General features: G+C 42.2%; 1 protein-coding gene across 1 annotated transcript in view; it reads left to right on the forward strand.

Moving 5' to 3' along the window:
* The window catches only part of ctnnd2a (catenin (cadherin-associated protein), delta 2a), a 241,785-nt gene that overhangs the window by 116,486 nt on the left and 104,159 nt on the right, over nucleotides 1–21,140 (forward strand). The window contains exons 12-13 of the mRNA XM_071546768.1: nucleotides 7,897–7,977; nucleotides 8,035–8,200. Of these exons, the coding sequence (XP_071402869.1) occupies nucleotides 7,897–7,977; nucleotides 8,035–8,200 (247 nt within the window). The remainder of the gene's footprint in view (nucleotides 1–7,896; nucleotides 7,978–8,034; nucleotides 8,201–21,140) is intronic.

A 21,140-nucleotide genomic window follows, 5' to 3' on the forward strand; every position in this document is an offset into this window, starting at 1 on the left:
CTGAAGTGTCTCACCTTCTCTTACTTTGGCTGTTGAACATCAATGGTGCTGTAGTAAAAACTAGGTTGTGTCTTCCCTTTGCTGTGAGAGAGTGAGTGTTAGTCTTAGTAGTTCTGCATCAGTTCTTTACGTTTTAGTGCCTGTTATATGCTTGATGTAGGAAACCCAAGCACCACAGCAATGTTAGATTGGTTGGTGGAAGCATCCCCCCAGCCACTTTTCAGTATGTCAGTCACCAGGCTCTCAGTGTTTTTTTTCCCAGAAGCCCTCAGTCTGTGTTGCCAGGTTAGATTAAGTTTGTTTAGCCAGGATCAATTTCAGCTTGGCCCCTGATCCCGCGGGTCTAGTGATGAACTTGCTACCTTTTGAGCACTCAGGAAGCGTGAGTCTTGAATTTGCACTTGTGATTTTTTAGCCCACTGTGAAATAGTTTATGCTGTTTGTATGCAACTTTTATGATTGTCATGATGCTGCTTTCTCAGTCAGGTCTCTGTTGAAAAAGAGATTCTCTCAATGGGAGTATCTGGTTAAATGAAGGTTAAATAAAAAAATAAACTTGGGGTCTGTAATTTGACATGAAGGAATTTATTTATTTACTTTTTTTCGTATTTGAATTCAGAAAATATTTCTCTGCATTCCAGTTGCGACCATTTCACATGTGTGATTCCAGTTCCCCATTCCTCTCACAGCAGTTTGTGGATTGAATACCAGTTTTGCAACGTACTGAACTGTGACACATAATGCCACTCCACTATACTATGGAACTTAACAGACTACAACTTAACTTACAAAGTAAAAAAGTTAAAGAAGTCTCAGTGGACATGGGTGGTCAGATATGGGTTAAAATTGTACAGTATTTACAGCGAGTTTTTGCTGAGGCTTCGGAAAGTTTTAATTACCAGCTCAAAGCGTCTGACTTATTCTAAAGATCAGCACTAATGATATGATATGAAAACATATGGCACTTCCTAAATGTAGGCTTTAGCTAACCTGGTGTCAGACTCTCTTTTTCTCTCCCTCTCCCTCTCTCGCTCTCACTCTCTCTCTCTCTCTCTCTCTCTCTCTCTCTCTCTCTCACACACACACACACACACACACACACACACACACGCATAAAGGTACACAGACCCACACATACTGTACACTTGGGCCCAAATTCACACAGGCACACACACACACAGGTACACATGCATACACACACAAATGCAGGCACAGCAGTACACACACACACATCAGCACAAACGCTAGTCACATGCACGCACACAGCAAACACGTGCACTACAGACAGACACACACACACACTACTTGTGTCCCATGCTATCACAGGTTATATGATTAGCATATTCTCTGTTTTATCAGCGGTAATGAATTCATAACTGCAGAAAGAAACATTGACTTGTTTTTGTCCTCAGAGATCACAGATAAATTTGACAACAGCACAATAGTGAATATCTTCATCAAAAGAAAAAAAAAAAAACATTAGATCCACTGTTTGAAATATTTTATTCATTAAATATCTTTATATAGCTGCATACAAATTGGCCTATGAGAAAAAACAATAAAATTTGTATTTTTTCTAATGACTTTGTTTCTCATGAATTTAATATTTATCATCATACTTTTTCCTTGTTGATACTGTATATATCATTACAGAAACAAGCTACTTCACTGTGTGCTGTTGTCCCCTAACATGAGATATTTACAGATTACAAATTGAATCAAACTTAAAGATGCTACATTTTTAACCATCAATGTCATTGTCAAATTAATTGTGATACCATGGTATATTACCATAAAGAACTTAGACCATGGTCACAATGATTAGTAAGCTTCTATGTTATACCAGTGGTATTAGTGTTCGTGTTTCTCAAAAGCAAGACCAAATTTCCCATAAACCCTGTTGCTGCCTGTTGCAAAGATGTTGCTACTTGTCCCCCTCCTCCTCCCAGGCATCACTTTGCATGTGTTTTTTTTCTCTTTCGCTTTACTTAAGAGGATAAACATGTTGGAAGTTTCTGGCATCAGATATTGCCAGAAACTCTGTAAGGTTTGGTTCCATTTGTGCTAGAAAAACAGAGGCCCGCTTCCTGTTGTGTACCATCAAGCATCTCCCCTTGTGTCATATATGCAATCCAGCATATTTCCTGTGAAATCCAACCTGGTGGCACACAATGCAAAATGGAGTGTAGAGGCCAGTAGAGGCTGCCTTCTTCTCAATGATGGTGACATTACCACAATATTACAACTAATGTGGTAATGATTTACTGATGTTAAAATACATTACACTTCTACACATAGCACATCTAAGAGACTATAAAACATTTTGTTAGCAATAAAAGTACATTTTGCTTTTTATGTTTTAGCCATTTAGCTGACACTTCTAATGAGTGAGCAAGACCAACCTTGCTAAATTATCAGGTTTATTTTCTCCCCTTTCAAACACGGTGTCACAGGCAATGATGGTGTGCCTTATATAAAGTCAGTACGCTTCAGTTGGAAAGAAAAGAAAAGTTCCAGTCATCTTTTTCAGAGCATATGACTTTCAGTATTGTCCTTCCACAGCATGACCATTTAGCCGCAGCCGCTGGCCCAGAGCCCCTGCTGTGTCTAAGTGGCATGCTTGGAGAAAGACATGGCACCTTGACTCATAGAGACGAATGTCCTACAACTCCCACGCTGTAAAAAACTTCACCATACATTTCTTCTGAAAGTGCAATGGAGAATGTTTGTTTTTGTGTGTGTGTGTGTGTGTGTGTGTGTGTTTGTGTCCTCCAGAGCTACTAGCCCAGGAACATGAAGAGCTGTGTGTTGGCCAGGAGGTTCTCCCAGGGATAAACGTAGAGAGAGACTAATCCTCACTCTCCTCCACATCCAAGAAGCGTGTGTGTGTGTGTGTGTGTGTGTGTGTGTGTGTGTGTGTGTGTGTGTGCGAGTGTGTGCATGTGTGTTGTGTCCATGGCTCCTGCATGCATGTTTGTGTGTGTGTATATTGTTGCATGCCCTTATACCATTAGAAAGAGATGTGTTACAGGCATGTGTGTTTAGTCCATGTCAGCCACTTGCATATTTGAAAATCTGTGTGTGAATTTGTGTTTGTGTCTGTGCGTGTGTGCGTGTGTGTGTGTGTGTGTGTGTGTGTGTCTGAGATAGGAACTGTACCGAGGGGTTTTGTGTAATCGTGCTGAGCGCTGAAGCGTGTCGAGAGAAAGGACATGTCCTCAGCTCTGATCACATACACTACTGCAACCACAATGGAGAGAGAGAGAGAGTGAGAGAGAGAGAGAGGTGGAAAGGGAAGGAAGAGATGGAGAGAGCATTACGGAGATGGAGGCGAGAAGGGAGTGAAGGATGGCGAGAGAAGGAGGGAAGGGATTGAAAAAGAAGGATGAGAGGGAAGAGAAAAGGAGATGGATAGAGGCAAACAGAGAGAGAGAGAGAAAGTGCTGATGGAGGAAGGGATTCAGAAGGAAGTAAAGAAAGGAGAGAGAAGGGCAGTGGAGCGATTGAGAGAAAGAGACTGACGGAGACAGAGTAGGACGGAGAGGAAGAGGAATGGAGGCAGAGATGAAAGAACGGGAAGGGGGGAGGACCGACATGGAGAGCTTGGGGGATTGGTTTGATCCCTCCCCACTTTTTTTCTCTCGCTATCTCCTTCTCTCTGCCTCCCTTCTTCCCTCTTTCCCTCCATCTCTTGTGCATTCGGTGGGGTGGGGGGCTCCCTTGTCTCGGCAGCCCAGAGGAAAGAGCCGGTCTGCTCTAAGCTAGCCGACTCTTCGGCCGGCTGGCTAATTGCGGAGGTATCGCTGTGTCAAATGACTAATAGAGTTTCCCTTCCCGTCGCTAATCTGCCAGCAGGAGCGCAGCCGCGATTTGTTTACTCTACGCTGAAGCGAGGGAATACAAAGACAAGCCCGCCCTTTTTTCCTCCCAAACACAATTTCACACCGTCAGAGCATTAGGTGTGTGTGTGTGTGTGTGCGTGTGTGTGTGTATATGCACACACGCGGCACATTTTCTGATTTGTTTTATATTTCATCAAACAGCGCAGTGAATCTGCCTCATGCGGCTCTTCAGCAAACATGTACCCATAAAAGACACACACACTCTCACTCATACACACACGTCTTACTATAGTTGTGAGGACCTTCCATTGACTACATTTATTCCATAACCTTGACCCTGACCACTACATGCTTAACCTTAACCCTTAACCTATTCCTAATTCTAATCTTAACCCTAAACCCCAATCCTAACCCTAAACTAGCTTGTTGAAGAAGTACAGGCCGGCCAAAATGACCTCACTTTGCAAACGGTGTCCTCACTCCAAAGGTCTAAAACTCAAATTGATTCTCACAAGGGCATAATTACACACACACTCACACACACTGGAATATATGCACACTGACATACACACACGCAGAAACACGCATACACAGTGCTCTTTGCCAGCCGATATTGGCCCCAAAGGTCAAGTCATCAGACAGAACACACCATTACCAGAGCAAATGATAAATTCAGCAGCACTCCATTTACTTAAGACAGGAGGAGAGGGAAGAGAGGGAGGGAGGGCAGAAGGAAAGATTGAGTGAAGGTGGAACCGGAATGCATAAAGAGGCGCGAGGAAGCTGAATGCAAAGTGAAAGGATGTGAAAAACAAAGGAGAGACTAAAATTATGATTTGGCTGGCCATTTTTTAGGGGATTTTTCTACCTTTTTCTGTATCCCTACTATCTCTCTCTCTTTCTCTATCATTCTCTCTTTCTTGCCCTCACTCTTTCTCCTTCACTCTCTTCCTCCCTCTCAGCCTGTTTTCCAAGGACAGCCCTATTCAGTGGTCACAGGACAGGCTAAAATAATAACTTGACAGGCCATTTTTGGTGTTTTGCTTTTTTTTCTTCCTTTTGCTGTTTCCCTGCTCTCTCTCTCCCTCCCTGTGGATAGTCCTGTTGGGAAGTCAAGTCCCGCGGGGAGTGCAGGCTGACACTGGTGGTGTTAGCCTGAAGCCCCGGCTACTAATGAGACGTTCAGACAAGACAGACAGACCACAGACACCATTTAAAGAGTACAGAAAAGACCGGGCTTTGCCTCTGATGGGAGTGACTCTGCTTCATTACCCCCCTATACCCTCTGTTCGCTGCGGCTCCACTGTCGCTCCCTCCGTCGCCCTTGTTTCCTCCCTCCCTCCTCTGGTTTGACTCTCGTTTTAACTGCAGCTCCATCTCTCATCTTCCCAGCCCTCCTTCTATTTTTCACACTCTCTCTCTCCCTCTCTCTCCCTGCCTAATTCTTTGGATCTTTGTCAAATTTGGGGCATCAGTAGCAGCGCTTATACAGCCTTTAGCCTCGTGGGCATTGCGTGGCAGAGTCTGAAAACTTGAAATTTTTCACTGTCTGGCTGGCAAAGGATTTTTGTTAACCTGATTTTGGAGTTAGGGGAAAAAAAATATGTTAATGTGGTTACATCATCTAAAAGGTTCCCCATGCCTTTCGTGGGCAGACTGCCTTGTACCAAATAGGTGTGGTTTGTCACATTATGGCAGTGTGTGTGTGTGTGTGTGTGTGAGCGAGAGAGAGAGAGAGAGAAGGAGAGAGAGAGAGATAAGAGGGTTGTGAAGGTCAAGTAAATGCCACCACTCAAGACACTGCTAAAGAGCAAGTTTGTCGGTCACATAACGATGAGACACTCAACCTGAGCACACATAGACACACACACACACACACACATACACACACACACACACACACACACACACAACCTTCACTCCTCTCAAAACATCTTGAAAGAATACTCAGAAAACCTCTCTCAGTAAAAGCACTAATTTAGTATGTACTGTATGTGTGTGATGTAGTTTTATAGTGTACAAGTGTGTGTGCATGAATGTGTGCCTGACCCATAAGCGTGCATGCTTGTGTCCTGGTCCATAAGTGTATATGTGTGTGTGTGTGTGTGTGTGTGTGTGTGTGTATTCCCATCCAGACATAGTTTTAAAGGCTAATTCCCTTTCTAAGGAGAGGCTCATTGGCCTGTGTTAAAGCCCCAGTCATCAAATGGCCACATATCGATTCCCAGGCCCCCTGATTTATCACACGTACCCTGGAGTACACATTTATGGTTTGTGTGTGTGTGTGTGCTTGTGTGTACACACATCACCTGGTCCTAATGACAGATGAGATGGATCTCCCCCACACCTTCTGTCTTAGTGTTTTTACAGCCGGCGAAACGAGGCCCCCAGACTCACATTAACACCTTGATATATCACCAATACTCCCCTCCAACACGACGGGGAGGGAAGGTGACAGCTACTGTGCCCCTGCTGGCTGCTTACTTCCCTGAGCAAATCCCCATTCAATTTCCATCTCACTCTAAAAAGAGATAGCTGGCGTTTTTTTTTATTTCAGTCATTATTGCTCACCAGGCAGATGTCTCATTGTGCGGAAAAAGTTCCTGCAATTGTCCCAGCAAATAGGCTTATTAGCATTGTTTCCATTTCTCATTGCATGGCAATGGTAGGCTAATGAGTCATTTGAGTGACAAAGGCTAACAATGCATACAAGCCATCACTGCTGGGAAAGCTGTTGTGAAAGTATAGCTTTACCAAGCTACTTCACATTGGAAGAAGTTGAACTACAGCAAAGTCAAAGACAGCCTCAAGAGAACAAGAGAAATTTTGTTTTGTTAACTTATGTCAAGTCAAGTAGTGTGAACTACAAGTTTGAACTACAAAAAGTAGTTCAAACTACTTGATCATGATCTATATCTGATCATGTTCACACATGGTTATATAACATAAAATCCTGATGAAAATACCACCATACCACCATTTGTTAGGACACTAGACACAGTGTGACAAATTTGTCTGGGCATTTGCTCAGGATGAAAGAAAAAAGGGGAAGAAGGTAGAGAGGGTCAAAGGAGGTTGAAACAAGACATGAGAAGCAGCCAGTAAATGCATAAATGGATGAAAAAATGCAATTCCTTTCTTTACTTTTAGAACAAAAAATAGTTGGTAGTTATAAAAAACACTTTCCAAATTTGAATTTAGTTGCACCCCCACCAAGCTGCTGCAAAATGTTGTTAAACTACTGGTTTAATTACATGCTCCAAGCCATCTGCTGAAATGCCAGTACAGAAATGTTTTCATGACAATGAAACAAGAGCCTGGTGAACAGAAAAGGTTATTAAACTTAAAAAAAAAAAAGCCTCTTTAACTACAGAATGAATGGTGTAAATACTCTATCAGCCCAGAATAAAAGGTCATTATATTCCATAAACGAGTGTATTGCCTCAACTATAATAATTTTTAGCACTGCATGACTCTCGAGAGTAGCATTATCTTTAACATGGAATCTAGAAATGTCCAATCTATTGTTTTATGCTCATGTATTATTTTTTGTCAGCTAAAATCCTACAGATTTTTTATCTGTATAGGATCATTAAAAATCTATGACATTAAAATCTTATGAATTCTGTTTGGTGGTTACACTGATGTTTGATAATGAACATTTTTTATGCATACACATTGACTTATTCACTAATTGTGATGGCAGTGCCATCACAGTTTTGTTTTTCTTTTCTGTATGGCTAAACACGTCTGTCTACACTTTAATTTTCTCTCTCTCTCTCTCTTTTTTCCTCTTCCATCCTTTCCTGACAAATATTGGTCCTTGTTGGCAATCTTTGGCATGTGGCCAATATTTATCCATCCATATGGAGACACGCTTGTCTTTTCCCGACAACCTGTTCATCTCTGTCTGCCTCCTCTCCTCTCCTCTCCTCTTTTCCTCCTTCTCCTCCTCCTCCTCCTCCTCCTCCTCCCCTCCCCTCCGTAGACCTGACCCAGCGTGTGTTTGACCAGGTCTTAAGCTATGTCCTCTGTCCCTACTTTCCTACCGTAGCTCCCTCCTCCCCCGGTGTCGACTCCGCCCCTTTGCAGCGCACAGGAAGCCACGGCACGGGGACAGGGAACTACAGCCGTGGTGGCGGGACCAACAACTACGCCACGGTGGGGCCGGGCTACACCTCCAGCGGTGGAGGGGGGGACGTGTACGGCTCGGACCCCTACGTGGCGGACCCCTACCGCACCCTGCAGTACTGCCCCTCGGTGGTGGAATCACCCTACAGCAAGTCTGGACCGGCCCTGCCGCCCGAAGGCAGCCTGCAGCGTTCGCCCTCCATCGACTCCATCCAGAAAGACCCCAGGTAGGTGTGTGTGTGTGTGTGTGTGTGTGTGTGTGTGTGTGTGTGTGTGGGTGTGTGTGGGTGGGTAGGTGGGAGTGTGGGGATGTGTTCATGGACAGCACTTTGTGTGTGTGTACAGTTTCAGTTGTAAGGATGAGTTTCAGACCTAGATAGAAGAGAGTGGGTTCGCGTGTGGTGTGTGTGTGTGTGTGTGTGTGTCTTTGAAGGTGGACTGCTGATAATTTAGGAGCATGATGCAGCCACACGCACACACACACGTCGATAAGCATGAAGACTCCATGAACTGCAATGTATTCTCTTAGGCATACCTTTGGTCAAATCACACAGAGACATATAGATTTATATATGTACACACACACACTCACACACACACGTGGATGCATAAACAAATACTGACACACACACACACACACACACACACACATCTAGTGATGTTTGCATATATACATGTACACACATACACACACACACACACAGAAAATCACTATTTCAATCATGGGCATGGCCAAGCCATCCAGGTGAGTCCTGTGAGACTGTTTGACCTGTGTGACTCCATGCATTGATTGTCACTGCCTATTGATCAACACACACACTCTCTCTCACTGCCACTGACCAAGGTATTTACTCTTGACCTCCCCTTGGAACATATTGATGTAAAGCGCATCTGAAGCAACACACACACATGCCCGCACACACACACACACAGAAGGAGCTATTTTACTCCCCAACCATGCCTATATCCTGTATTAGTACTGCAAAATTGTCAAAATAATTGCTCTTCAGGATAGAGCAATAGTATAGCAGCAGTGCAGCAAGCATGTAAAAATGTGCATTTTTGCGATGACTACACCTATACACAAACACACACACACACATATAAAAACATGTCATTTTATTCCTCTCAGGTGTAGAAACAGTGCACCAGAAGAGCTTTAAGCAGGTAAAAATTGGGATTTCTGCAATGGCTACAAAAGACACATTTTGTTGAAACTCTCACATAAAATCTGAGCTGAATCAAACTACAACAGTACAATACAGCCACACTCCACCTAGACACTTGTAGAGTAGGTTACAATGATCTGCTTTTTGAAGTATGCTTGTTACTTAGAAGCCTTTTTAAATTCAATATCACAGCCATTTTCTGTTTTTTTTATTTTTATGTATTTTTTTAAATTATTTATTTAATTACTTTTCTTTACGCGAGTCACTATCATCTGGAGAATTGAATCTGGCTGATTTTTTAGCTTGGATGTGATGCAACATTAAAACAATACAAGCAGCGAGGGAACAAAGCATTCCCCCAGTGGCTGATGGCAATGCCTGATGCCCAATGGCTATAATTGAGCTTAGTGTTAAGACTATGCACAGTGAATTACACAGTGTGCCCACATATGTTTAAAGGCAAACCTGTTAATATAAGATACAGTGTTACTGCAGTCACACACCAGTTGCTTTTAGAAGCTCTTTTCCTCTCTCCTTAGTGCCATGCTGTGTGTAAAAGAGTCCTACTGGGCTGTGATCACTTCCATCCTCTTGTCTCTGCAATTAACCAAAGCTCACTCTCCCCTTTTTATTTATATATATTTCACAGGACTCTTGATGTATAATTCCTTTAATTACAGAGCAAGAGGGACCGAGACAGTGTGGATCAAGTCTCAGCAGCAGCCGTCAATCAGGAGAGAGCAAGAGAAAGAGAAGGAGAGGGCGAGAAAGGGAGAGAGAGATAGCAAGAAAGAGAGGCAGAGAGCAGAAAAGAGAGGAAAGAGCAAGAGAGAGCAGATGAGAGAGTGACAAAAAAGGAGGGACTTTAAGAGAACATAAAGAAAGAGAGGGAGTGATTGAAGGAGCAAGGATAAATTTGACGACACACACTCATACGCACATACACACACAGCCAGATGAACATCCCATCCATCGCAGGAGAGTGTGTGATTGTGTGGTATGGAGGTGAAGTATGGAGTATCTCACTGATAACGAGGCCATGATGGTTCAATATTGATGCGGTTTGATCGACTGACTCAAAACAGTCTTCTGGTTTTCACACAAACACGCACTAACCCTGATGTGTGCTCACTTACTGGACAAATAATTTATCGCTTGGATTCCCATGTTTCATGTTAAATTGAACTTCCTCAATGTATATTTCATTTGGCAACAGAGACTTATTCACTCAATGTAAAATAAGCACACGAGTCTATCTCAAAATTTTCCTCCATCCAGGCAGAAACAGAAGTAACAGAAACTTTTAGTGGCTAGCTCCTTCTGTACCAGCCAGTTTCATCTCTCAAAAAGAGACACTGTAGACTGAAGAGGCAAGAAAGGAGCACAGGTCAGCCAGAGAGAAAGCAAAAGCTTGTCTAAGCTTCCATTAGGAGGAAAGAGTATGGCTATAAATTCATAGAAAAACTGTTTAGTTTACATCAGGTAACTCACATTGGTGTGCTCGTTCAAGGATAATACCGGTGTTTTATTAAGTTAGTGCCAATCTTCTAGGTTGCCCCTCTCCTTTACACATTATTCCTGGTTTGTCTGCACATAGTCAGCATAGTTGGAAAGGTCAATGCTCATTTTCCTCCCTTCAGAAGAAGCCATTTGCTGCCATTTATTCTTGTACAGTATGAAAAACAAGTTCCACAGACTTGAAAATTGCCTGATCTAGATAATATATTAAAAATAAACATGAAGCCTTAATTTGGTTTTGCCAAAGTTTCTGTTTCATCATTATTTCATTGTGCCCGAGTAGACTGTTTTCGTATCAGTGCGCACAATACTTTACACTCTAAAAAATCCTCTGGCACACAGGAAGTGATGCGTTTTATGTTTCCGGCAGCAGCAACAGCAGTTTGTTTGAAATAAGTAGAAGAAGATGAGCAGTGATAGCCACCATGACTGAACAGACAAAGAAAAGAGCGCCACCTACAGAAATTCAATCTTCATCAACAGAAAATCCAAGGAATAAAACATGACAGTGTTTTATTGACAAGTGATTGACAAGTGATCTCTGGGAAGTGCTGTGCTTAAACTACAGCAATAACTAACAGGAGAGACAGGTGAGCCCCCCCCCCCCCCCCCCTTTCTCTCTCTCTCTCACCCTCTTTCTCTCTCTCACACACACTTCTCCCGCCTCTATTTCTCCCTGCCTCCCCCTTCTCTTTTGCATCAAGATCTGACCTTGTCACTCCCAGATATGGATTATTTTTGCTTCAGTTGAAGCCAATTCAAAGCAGCTGACATATGTTAGATGTTTGGCTTTGTGAGGACATCATCAACCTACAAGGCTTAACCAAAGCATTATATTGATTTTGCCCTCAGATAAAGTCAAAGGAGCAGAAGAATTTCCAGAGATGTCCATGGTTTCGAGCATCTGTCACCGTGTCACTGTTCGTTTGACTCTGTTTAGGGATACGGAGACAACAAGAAAGACAAAAGAGCAAGAGAGAAAGAGACAGAAACAAGAAACGGAAGATAAACACACTGGATGGTTACTTGCAAGAGGGTGTTCATTATTCATCCATTTTTCTCATTAACACACTCAGTTGTACGTGCAAGCGTACGCTGGAGATCAGTTGTATCCGTTATTGTCTCATTTTTCACATGAATGTATGTACTTTTATAGCAGCATGAGCAGCAGGAACACAGGGCCAGCAAGACATCTTGTTTTGCCTCCATGCTCATATTATTTTGGACCACAACCATGAGATTAAAGTCCGGACTGTCTTTTCAGCCAGCCTTAAAGAAATGCAGCTCTTTTATATGTGGTTCCAACATTTTGAGAGCACTTGTTTCATGTCCCCCGCAGAGTTCAATAAAACCTTATTTAATTAGAAGTTACAAAATTATTCATGACTATTTTTAGACTCAAACTCTCGTAGCTGGAGCGTCATGGTTGGAGGTTGGTTTTATAACTCAGCGTGTTGTTTACTTGTACTCATTTAGGCCAGCCATGAAGTGCCATACTGTCTCAGAGTCTTTTAGAACCACAGGTAGCCAAAGTGCAGAGGACCTGGAAAGACAATGTGGTCGTGAGTGCATTTTCATTGCAACGGTACATTTTCACATCCCAATCTCAAATATCCCCGGACACATGAACAAACAGATTATTCCGAGTTCAACTGTGGAAAGAGAACTTACACAGTCCACAAAACCTAAAGTAAACAGGATGAGGTGCTTAAATGCCTCAGTATCCTGGCAAATATCAGCATGTCCCAGCTTTCATTTCTGGATTATGTTGTTACTAAAATGACCTTTTCTGGTTTGTTGAGGTTATGTTGCTTACATGTGCCAACTCAAAGACTGAATATTTGGGTATTTGATGTCATAATGGAACATTAATGTGCATTTATAGCTTTTACCAATACACAGGATTTGATGTCACAGTCTTTTGTGCCAAAAATCAGCGTGAGCATTCATACACAGATGCATTCATACATGTACAGATGCCCAATTCAGATGTTTTTGACTGAGTAGAAACATGCACTTTACTGAAAGCAATCTTGTTACTTTTTGCTACATAAAGAAGTAAAGAGCAGCTATTTAACTGTTTATTCAGGATGACTAACAACATGGCTCAAATATAAGCTCAAATATAAGCTGACATTCCTCACTTTAACCTCATGGTCATTAAGTCTTTCCACTTTCAAAGTAAATACATATTTTTGCAGCTCAGTGTATATGTGAATATAGGTTTTGTTTTTTTAATTTTGGTTTTCATATTCAGGGTATCTGCAGGTTCTTAAAATGTCTTAAGTACAGTTATTAGAGGCCTTTTTATGCAATGATAAGTTTGTTTGCGCTGCATGTCCACTCTTAGATTAATGGAGGACAGGGTTAGTAGTACAATATGCAAAACCGTATCTGCTTCTGCACAATTCGACTACGTGGCTCTTAATTTATTTACTGGTGTCTTTTTGCTTATACTACCCATTTACCCATTTAAATTTTAAATCTTAATCTAAATTCCAGGTAGCATTCTAAGGTCTTCAAAGTCTTAAATGAACTTTCTTAAACCTGCAGATACCCTGATATGGTTTTCAATATAATCTAATGCTCTACTTAATATCATTGAATCAGAGCTGTGTTACATTTCTCTATGCAGTGAGGTTAAATGGCCTCCTACTCAGACCTCACTCTCTCTCTTGCAGTAATTGGATCTAGCTGAGCTAACATGAAGTGCTAAATGAGTTAGCAGCTATTAGAGACAAGGAACACTCTGAGCGAGGGCAGAGGTTATGTCTGTGAGTGTGTGTGTGTGTGTGTGTGTGGCGGGTGCGTACGTAAGGTGTATGTGACTTTAATAATTCATCATACAGTATATTCTAGATGCAGTGTGTGTGCTACTGTACATGCGTGCAAGTATTTGTTGTGTGTGTGTGTGTGTGTGTGTGTGTGGCAGCCACTAACAGAGTTAGGGGCCATTACAGTGGCAGAAGAGTGAACAAGAGAGCAGAGGTGAGGTGGTGAGGACAGCGACACAAAGAGAAAACTCAATAACCACTAATGGATGAGAGTGGAGAGAGGAGGAAGAGACGGAGGAGGGTGGAAGGAGGGACCGGAAGAGAGGAGAAGAAAGGGAGGGGGGATGAAGAGAGCAGAAGAGGAGGGAGGAAGGGAACGAAGGAGGTAGATGAAGAGGAGAGGAAAGGAGATGGAGGGAGTAAGGGGATTTGGAAGAGAGGAGAGAGTGAGGTAGATGAAGATAAAGATGGAGGGAGGTAAATATAGAAGAGGGAGGGGAGAAGGAAGTGAAGATAGAAGTAGGGAGGGAGTAGATAAAGAAAAAAAGGATTCATAGTCCCAATGGGGCTTCCTGGTGAAATCGAATATTAAAAAAAAGAATGGAGGGAGCAACATGAAGACAAGAGCGATAGACAGAGACTTATGGAGGAAATAAAGGAAGGGAGGGGAAAAGGGAGGGAAGAAGGAAAAGCAAAAAACAATAGTGAAGGAGAAGCAAAAGCAACAAAAGACGGAGGGAGGGAACGTGGAAAGCAACAGTGGAGGAAGAAGGTATAGAGAGACATTTGTTTGGGGAATAAGGGAGACATACCTCGGGGGATCGTCAGGAGAAGAAATGAGGGAGGGAATGATGCAAGGCGCAGCGGTGAACGAGGGGGTTTGCGGGTAAGGGAAGGAGGGAGGAAGGAAGGGAGGAGAGAGAGAGATGAACATTAGCTCAGGGCGTGTGGGAGTAGGGAGGACGGGAGTTAGGGAGCGAGGGGTGGAGGGCCAATGGCTGCAGTTACAGAGCTGGGGAGCTTAGTGGAGGAGAAAGAGGGAAAGGAGGGAGGGAGGAGGGTGAAAACAATTGCGAAGGAGGCATTAAGGGAGGGGAATTCACAGCATTGAGGAGGATTGACAGAGGTAAAAAAGAAAAGGTTGTACCACTGATCCAAACATGACATTGTTTTGGCAGTGGGAGTACGCTTGACTTATCTCATCAAACACCCAATCAGCCTGAAAAGTAGACACAGCACTTGCAAGATAAGATAAATCAAGCGTTCCTCATTTATTTTTTCTCCACAAATTCAAAATGAATCCGGCTAACAATAATGATTAAAGCGTTACTAATGTGTTATGTTAAAATTATTTTGTAATGGTGACTAGATTAATCATTCTCCATTTTTTGTAGATTGAACGTAGATTACGTTTCCCAATTAAATTTTTGCTTTTAGCTGATGTTTTTACCCCATTTACAATGAGTGCAACAGTAGAATCAGCTTGCAACATTTCAAGTAATTCAATTTCAAACAGTAGTCAGAAGTGCAAGGGTTAAAACCACAGTACTGCAACAATAGAGATGACAAATATATTGTATAGGTAAAAGTAAAAAACACAGGTGGAAATACAAAAGCAGGCAGGCAGACGAGGCCATGTTTTTTGTTATTGTTTTTTTCATTATTTGCTAGATACAATAGAGCCACTGACATGAAATTGCTATTTACAGTTCCTTGATATGATGTGATCTGGTATGACATATCATTGTCACCGCGCGCTATTTATTGTCAGTATTTGTTGGCTCACAGCCCAAACACATCGCTCTATTTATGGAAAATATGCAATGGTCAGCGGTGACTCTGTGCATGTGTGCATATGTGTGTGTGGGTGGGTGGTTGGTTATGTGTGTGTGTGTGTGTGTGTGTGTGTGTGTGTGTGTGTGTGTGTGACAGGCCTGACATTCATATATGAGAGCATAGGGCTGACGCAGTGTATTCCCACTTGTCATACAAGCTAGAGGACAACAACATTTCAGTGTGTGTGTGTGTGTGTGTGTGTGTGTATGAAGGAGAGAGCAACAGGGAGAGAGAGTCCTGGTATTATACAGTGATTACTCTCAGAGAGTGTTTATGTTTATTTATGTTCACACGTGTGTTTGAGAGAGAAACAGTGTGTATTCCCTTTTTCCACTCATTCTCTCTGTTTGTGTAAGTGCTTTGCTTTGTGTTGATACATATGGTTTATGTATGACTCCGCGGACTCTGTGTTACCTGCTTTAGATGGAAATTGAGGCACTGGCAGTTTTGTGTGTATGTGTGTGTGTGTGTGTGTGTGTGTGTGTGTGTGTGTGTGCATGCATGTGCGGTGGGTCCTGACCACAGGATTATATTCAGATATGAGATCTCATTCCCACTCATGTGAAAGTAAGACCCACTCGTATCAACAGTGGCTATTTTACCCTGGGGGATTTCTGTTGTGTAAACTGGAAGCTGACTGTGTTTCCTTAGTGTAGCTCACTGCTGTGTGTATACAGCTGTAGCATGGTACATGTTCCAAATCTTGTCTATCCTGTGTAAGTCCTGCAGTGACCACCTTTTTTTTTCTTCTTTAAAGTAATAATCTCTGACATGTTCATATAAATACATGTCCTTTTTCCTACTCCCACTGTCACTTTTACATTCGTTGTTCTAAACACCTGGTATCACCTGGTAGGTCTTTCCTGGGGGGAAAAAAAAAAATGCTAAAAAAAGTTTTGCTTTTATGACAATAGCAACAGCTATTTTTTGTTTGAAATCAACAGAAGAAGAACTGTGCAGTTAGCATGAGCAGCGATAGCCACCATGGCTGATCAGACAAAGAAAAGGTGGTGAGGTGAAAGAACAAATCAAAATGTTCCAAGCAGTTCCTCTTGGGGGGTTGAGCAAAAATGCAGTAGTACTGCAGCAAGCATGCAGTTAAAAGTCTAGACTAAAAAAGACTATTAGAATGGCTAGATTTGTATCAGGGGTTATGCAGACTGTTTTTGCTGGAAACCATGCCTGCAATGTCTTGGTGTCTGTGCTGCCCTTCAGTGACAAAGGGAGCATGTTTGTCTTTTTACAGTTGAATATCAAGCAGGCAAGATTTCCTCTCATCTCTCTAACGTCATCTAGACCCCAGGAGTTAGATTGTACATTGCTATGGTAATATACAGTATGTGCATTGTATTTCATTAGAACATGAACATTTTCATTCCAAAATGTGATATTTATCATGACATGGAAGTGAAGATCGATATGAATTCCTGCTGGCAGCTTCTTCACAATTTTTTTATTAAAGCTGCAGTCATCTCTATTTTTGAAATATTGAATATCAGATATTTCTTGATGGATATTAGGCATTCCCAAATGGATATATGGCATTTCAAAATGAAACCCCTCATATGTTTATTATAACATATAGCATAGCTGTATTATCCTGTAATCTCATAATTACATTGTAATGGATTGTATGTATGATATAATGTCTATGAATGTAGGGATCTTCCTAGGAGTCTAGGAATTCAAGCATATTGTACTGTTGCAATCACACTCAGTGGCTCTGGATAAGCGCATGGACTAAATACCCGCAATGTAAATGTAAAACACACACACACACACACACACACACACATGTTAAAAGCATCCTGTTTTCCAGTGTCATAGGATAGTTTATTGAAGAGGGCTGAAGCAGAATTAATATTGGCTTTCAGGTCTTGATTAATGAGTAGTCAAACAGACTTTGTTAGTGATCTTAACATAGATCAGCATTTTTAATATCAGAGCCTTGATAAGCTCCAGTCATATCCGGTATTAACTAAGGCCTTATGAAGAGCCATACATCACCTGAACACAACTGCTGGTGTCTCTGGACCAGAAACAACAGTCCAAATTATAGTCTTTAAATAGTACACTTTTCACAAATCTTTCACTGTTGTCAAGTAAAAACTTTGTATCTCAAAAAACAACGTCACAAGTAAACCAGCCTTGTTTTTATCTTGCCAGCCATGCATTTTTCACTTTTTCCAATGGGTTTTGAAAGGTTTCATAAGTCCAAGGACCGTATAACTTTCTCAACCCACAGAGGATTGTGTAATCCTTCAATCACACCCCCATCCATCCACCCACCCACCCACAACCCCCCCCCCAAAAAACAAAAAAAACAAACAAAAAAAACCAATTACAATTGCAGGTACAGTACTGCTGTCCATATATCATCATAAATATCCAAGTAAAAGCCTTTTTAAATTCCAACACCAACTGCAACGACACATGAATCTGCAGGAAACACCGTATATATCACGTATATTGATCTTTTTTTTTTTTAATGAATCAGAAAGGAAGGTTATGAAGGACACACACCAGGGACGAGAGGTGAAAAAGTTCTGTCCGGATTCAATCTATCCTCTGCCCACAGGGGTAACTGTGGTTCTGAGAGCAGCAACACAAATGTTAAACCTCACCATGACCAACAGCTTGACTGATAGACAGAGAGAGGGTGGGATAGAAAGGGAGAGAGCCCTCGCTGCATCCATCCATCCCCGTCTGTCCTCTGTTGTTATTATCCTGCGTTCCGCTTCAGAGACGGAAGGAGAGAGTGAGAGAGGGAGGGAAGAAGGAGAGGAAAGACGGAGTGGCAATGAGAGAAAGATAAAGAGAGAGAGTGATAAAGAGAGATAAGAGAATGGGTTAGTAACTGAGTGATTCAGGAAGAGAGAGAGCGAGCGAGGCAGAGAGAGAGAGAGAGATAGAGGATAGGAAGGAGGTGAGAGGCACAGTCACAGGGCGAGAGGGATTTAGAGAAAGAAAAAAGGGAGGAAGAGAGAGGCAGATAGAGGAGAGAGGACACACTCTATTGGCTCTCAGCACGGCCCAGGGGTAATTTCCTCTCCACATGAGAAATGCATGCTGGGATATGGAATCACCTCCAAGGGAGGGTAATGATGCATTGCCAGAACCTTGGCCCTGAGGCACAGCTGTGTGTGTGTGTGCATGTGCGTGTGTGTGTTTGTGCATGTGTGTGCATGCATGTGCATGTCTGTGCCCTGGCCATCATCCCTGCCTGTTCTAGGTAAATTGCCCATTGTAGTTATTTTCCTTTTCTGAGCTGGCCTATCTGTTTGTGTGTGTGTGTGTGTGTGTGTGTGTGTGTGTGTGACCTTGGGATGATAAGGAGCCTGTGTGTCCGCTATCGTCTCCGCTGCGCCGAGCTTCACCTTGAGTCTAAGGCCTTGGAGACAGACAGAAAGAGAGACAGTGAGACACACAGACAAATAAATGAGAATTAGATGGCCATTACACACTCACACACAGACACACACACACACACACACATACATGTACACACACTTATACACATAGACACAATTGTGCACTTGTTCATTTACATATTTAGATAAATTGAAAAAAGACACTGGGGCACAGTCAGAAGAGATTGACACACACACACACACACACACACACACACACACACACACACAAGTAGAGTTGAGGACAGAAGTTGAGACAGTTATATGATTTGCTTGACAAAATGGTCTTTGTTTTGTCTCATCTTCATTTCCAAATGACTGTCTGCAGGGAGAAGGCAGAGGGGAGAGGACATTTGGCAGACAGGCAGCGACAAATCAGAACAGAAAGCATAGACTTAATTGCTGTGTTCACTGTTTCAATGGTTGAAGGACATTTTCTCATTTGCACTCTGTGTGTTTGTGTGTGTGTCTGTGTGTGTGTGTCTGCCTGTACATGTGCCTGAGCTAGTGTGTATGCTATTGGTAATTAATCTGTCATGTTCTTTGGATCAAATCATCACATTACTGTTTTTTACGGTAATTACGGCCACTAACATTCCTTTGATTAACATCCATCAAACCTGTTACACACACACACACAGACACACACACCACTTAAAACGAATCTATAGCATGCGAGAAAAAGGTTAATATATGATGTGTCAGCTACTTCATACTCAACAGAAGTATGCAAATAGATGTTCTCTCTCTCTCTTTCTGTCTCTGTGCCTTTCTCTGTTTCTCTTTACCTCTTTCTCTCACTACTTCTCTACCTCTCTCTCTCTCTCTCCCGACATTGGAAGCATTTGGGAGGGATTATGGGAAAATGTCACACCAGCAGAATCATATCTCCTCTCCTCTCCTCTCCTCTCCTCTCTCCACTCCTCTCCCATCCTTTCCTTTCTGCTCTGCTCTCCTCTCATCTACTCTCCTCTAGATGTAGCTCATGCTTGAGTACAGCACAGCCTAGCGAAGGCAGAACACATAGAGGTCACTGAGTCACATATCTCCTGATCTAAAGATATATTGGTAGACACTAAGCACAGTATATCTGGCCTAAAGGCACAATGTAAAAAAAACGTCCATTTTAACAGGTCATTTACTCTAGTAGTGAGTCTGAAAACCTTCTTTTTCTTAAAGTAAGTGGAAAAAATCTACCAATGTGGGTGAGATAATTTCACTTTCTTCCAATGCAATTTCACTTGTTTGGAGTATTTTCTTGAAACAGGTGACAGTATCTGGGAATAAGGAAGGTCACTTAACTATTATTATTAAGTTAACACCACTCAATTCAATAAAATTCTTGAAACAATTTAATTCATATTGAAAATAAGTGAAAGCTATCTCACCCTTTCAGCAGACTTGTTTTATGGAAAATGATTTGTTGTCATTGTAAGACTCAGTCCTAGACTGAAGGACTTGTGAAGATGGATATTTTTTGCAGTGTGGAGTCTTTCAACTTTCACATTAAGGCCTGTGCAGAATATAAACCTTGTTGATTCTTGTACTGAAATTCCTTTTTCAAAAATGGTGTGTGACCCAATATGCTTTTCAGTGCTGTATCTGTATATTTTCATGAGTCCAGGTCCCAGTACCTATCACTGTGAGTATTGTGTACATCTTCCTTGAATGGTGGCAGAATTCAGTTACATGTGTAGTACAGTTGCATCAATTTATCAACCCTGGTGAGACAGCGCTACTAAGATTTTATTTTCCCCTTGGACTTCAGCGCAGTCTTGCATGAACTCAGCGCTATCGACTTTACGCTCAGAGAAATGTATCTTGTCTTTAATTACCTCTTTGAATTACATCCTCTGTGGACATTAATGTCAAGGAGGTGTACATCTTGCACGCCATCGTTCTCTTTGTGCAAGGTTCAGTCTTCCATGGGGCTGCGGATGTTAAGGTCAGCGAGTTGTTTATCTTGTATGCAGGAGAGGGATCTTGACCTTTCGGCTGAGTTGCGTTCAGGAAATCAAGCGTTCAGTGCCCGTTATTGGACCCAGCAGGACTCGGTAATGACCACATAGGTAAAATAGAGCCGAAATAGGGAGAACAGTTAAACAGGAGGAAAGAAACAACAACAACAAAAAGAACAGGGAACTGAGCAAATTCAGTGAATGAAAAGGGATTTCTTGCGATGGAAAATTCATGGTAGAAGCTGCGAGGAAAGGCACAAGTTTGGCTTGTTTGTGCGCTGATTTGGAAGCATAATTGCAGTTGTTTCTTTTCATTGCTGATCACATTTACCGTGCTGCCACGTAGGTTTTCACCAGCTGCTGAGGTAGAAAAGCATCTGCATGTTGCCATCATCTCATCACACCCTGTGGAAGTGTACTTACAGCGTATTAAAACGCATACATGCCCACACACTCACACAGATTCACACACACTCAAACCAATATTGTTCTTAATGTAAAT

The sequence above is a fragment of the Centroberyx affinis genome, unplaced genomic scaffold (assembly GCF_046629955.1).
Source record: "Centroberyx affinis isolate AG114_WGS23_722 - 3 ecotype Tasmania unplaced genomic scaffold, CSIRO-AGI_Caff_v1 ptg005445l_1, whole genome shotgun sequence".
Classification (NCBI taxonomy): Eukaryota; Metazoa; Chordata; class Actinopteri; order Beryciformes; family Berycidae; genus Centroberyx; species Centroberyx affinis.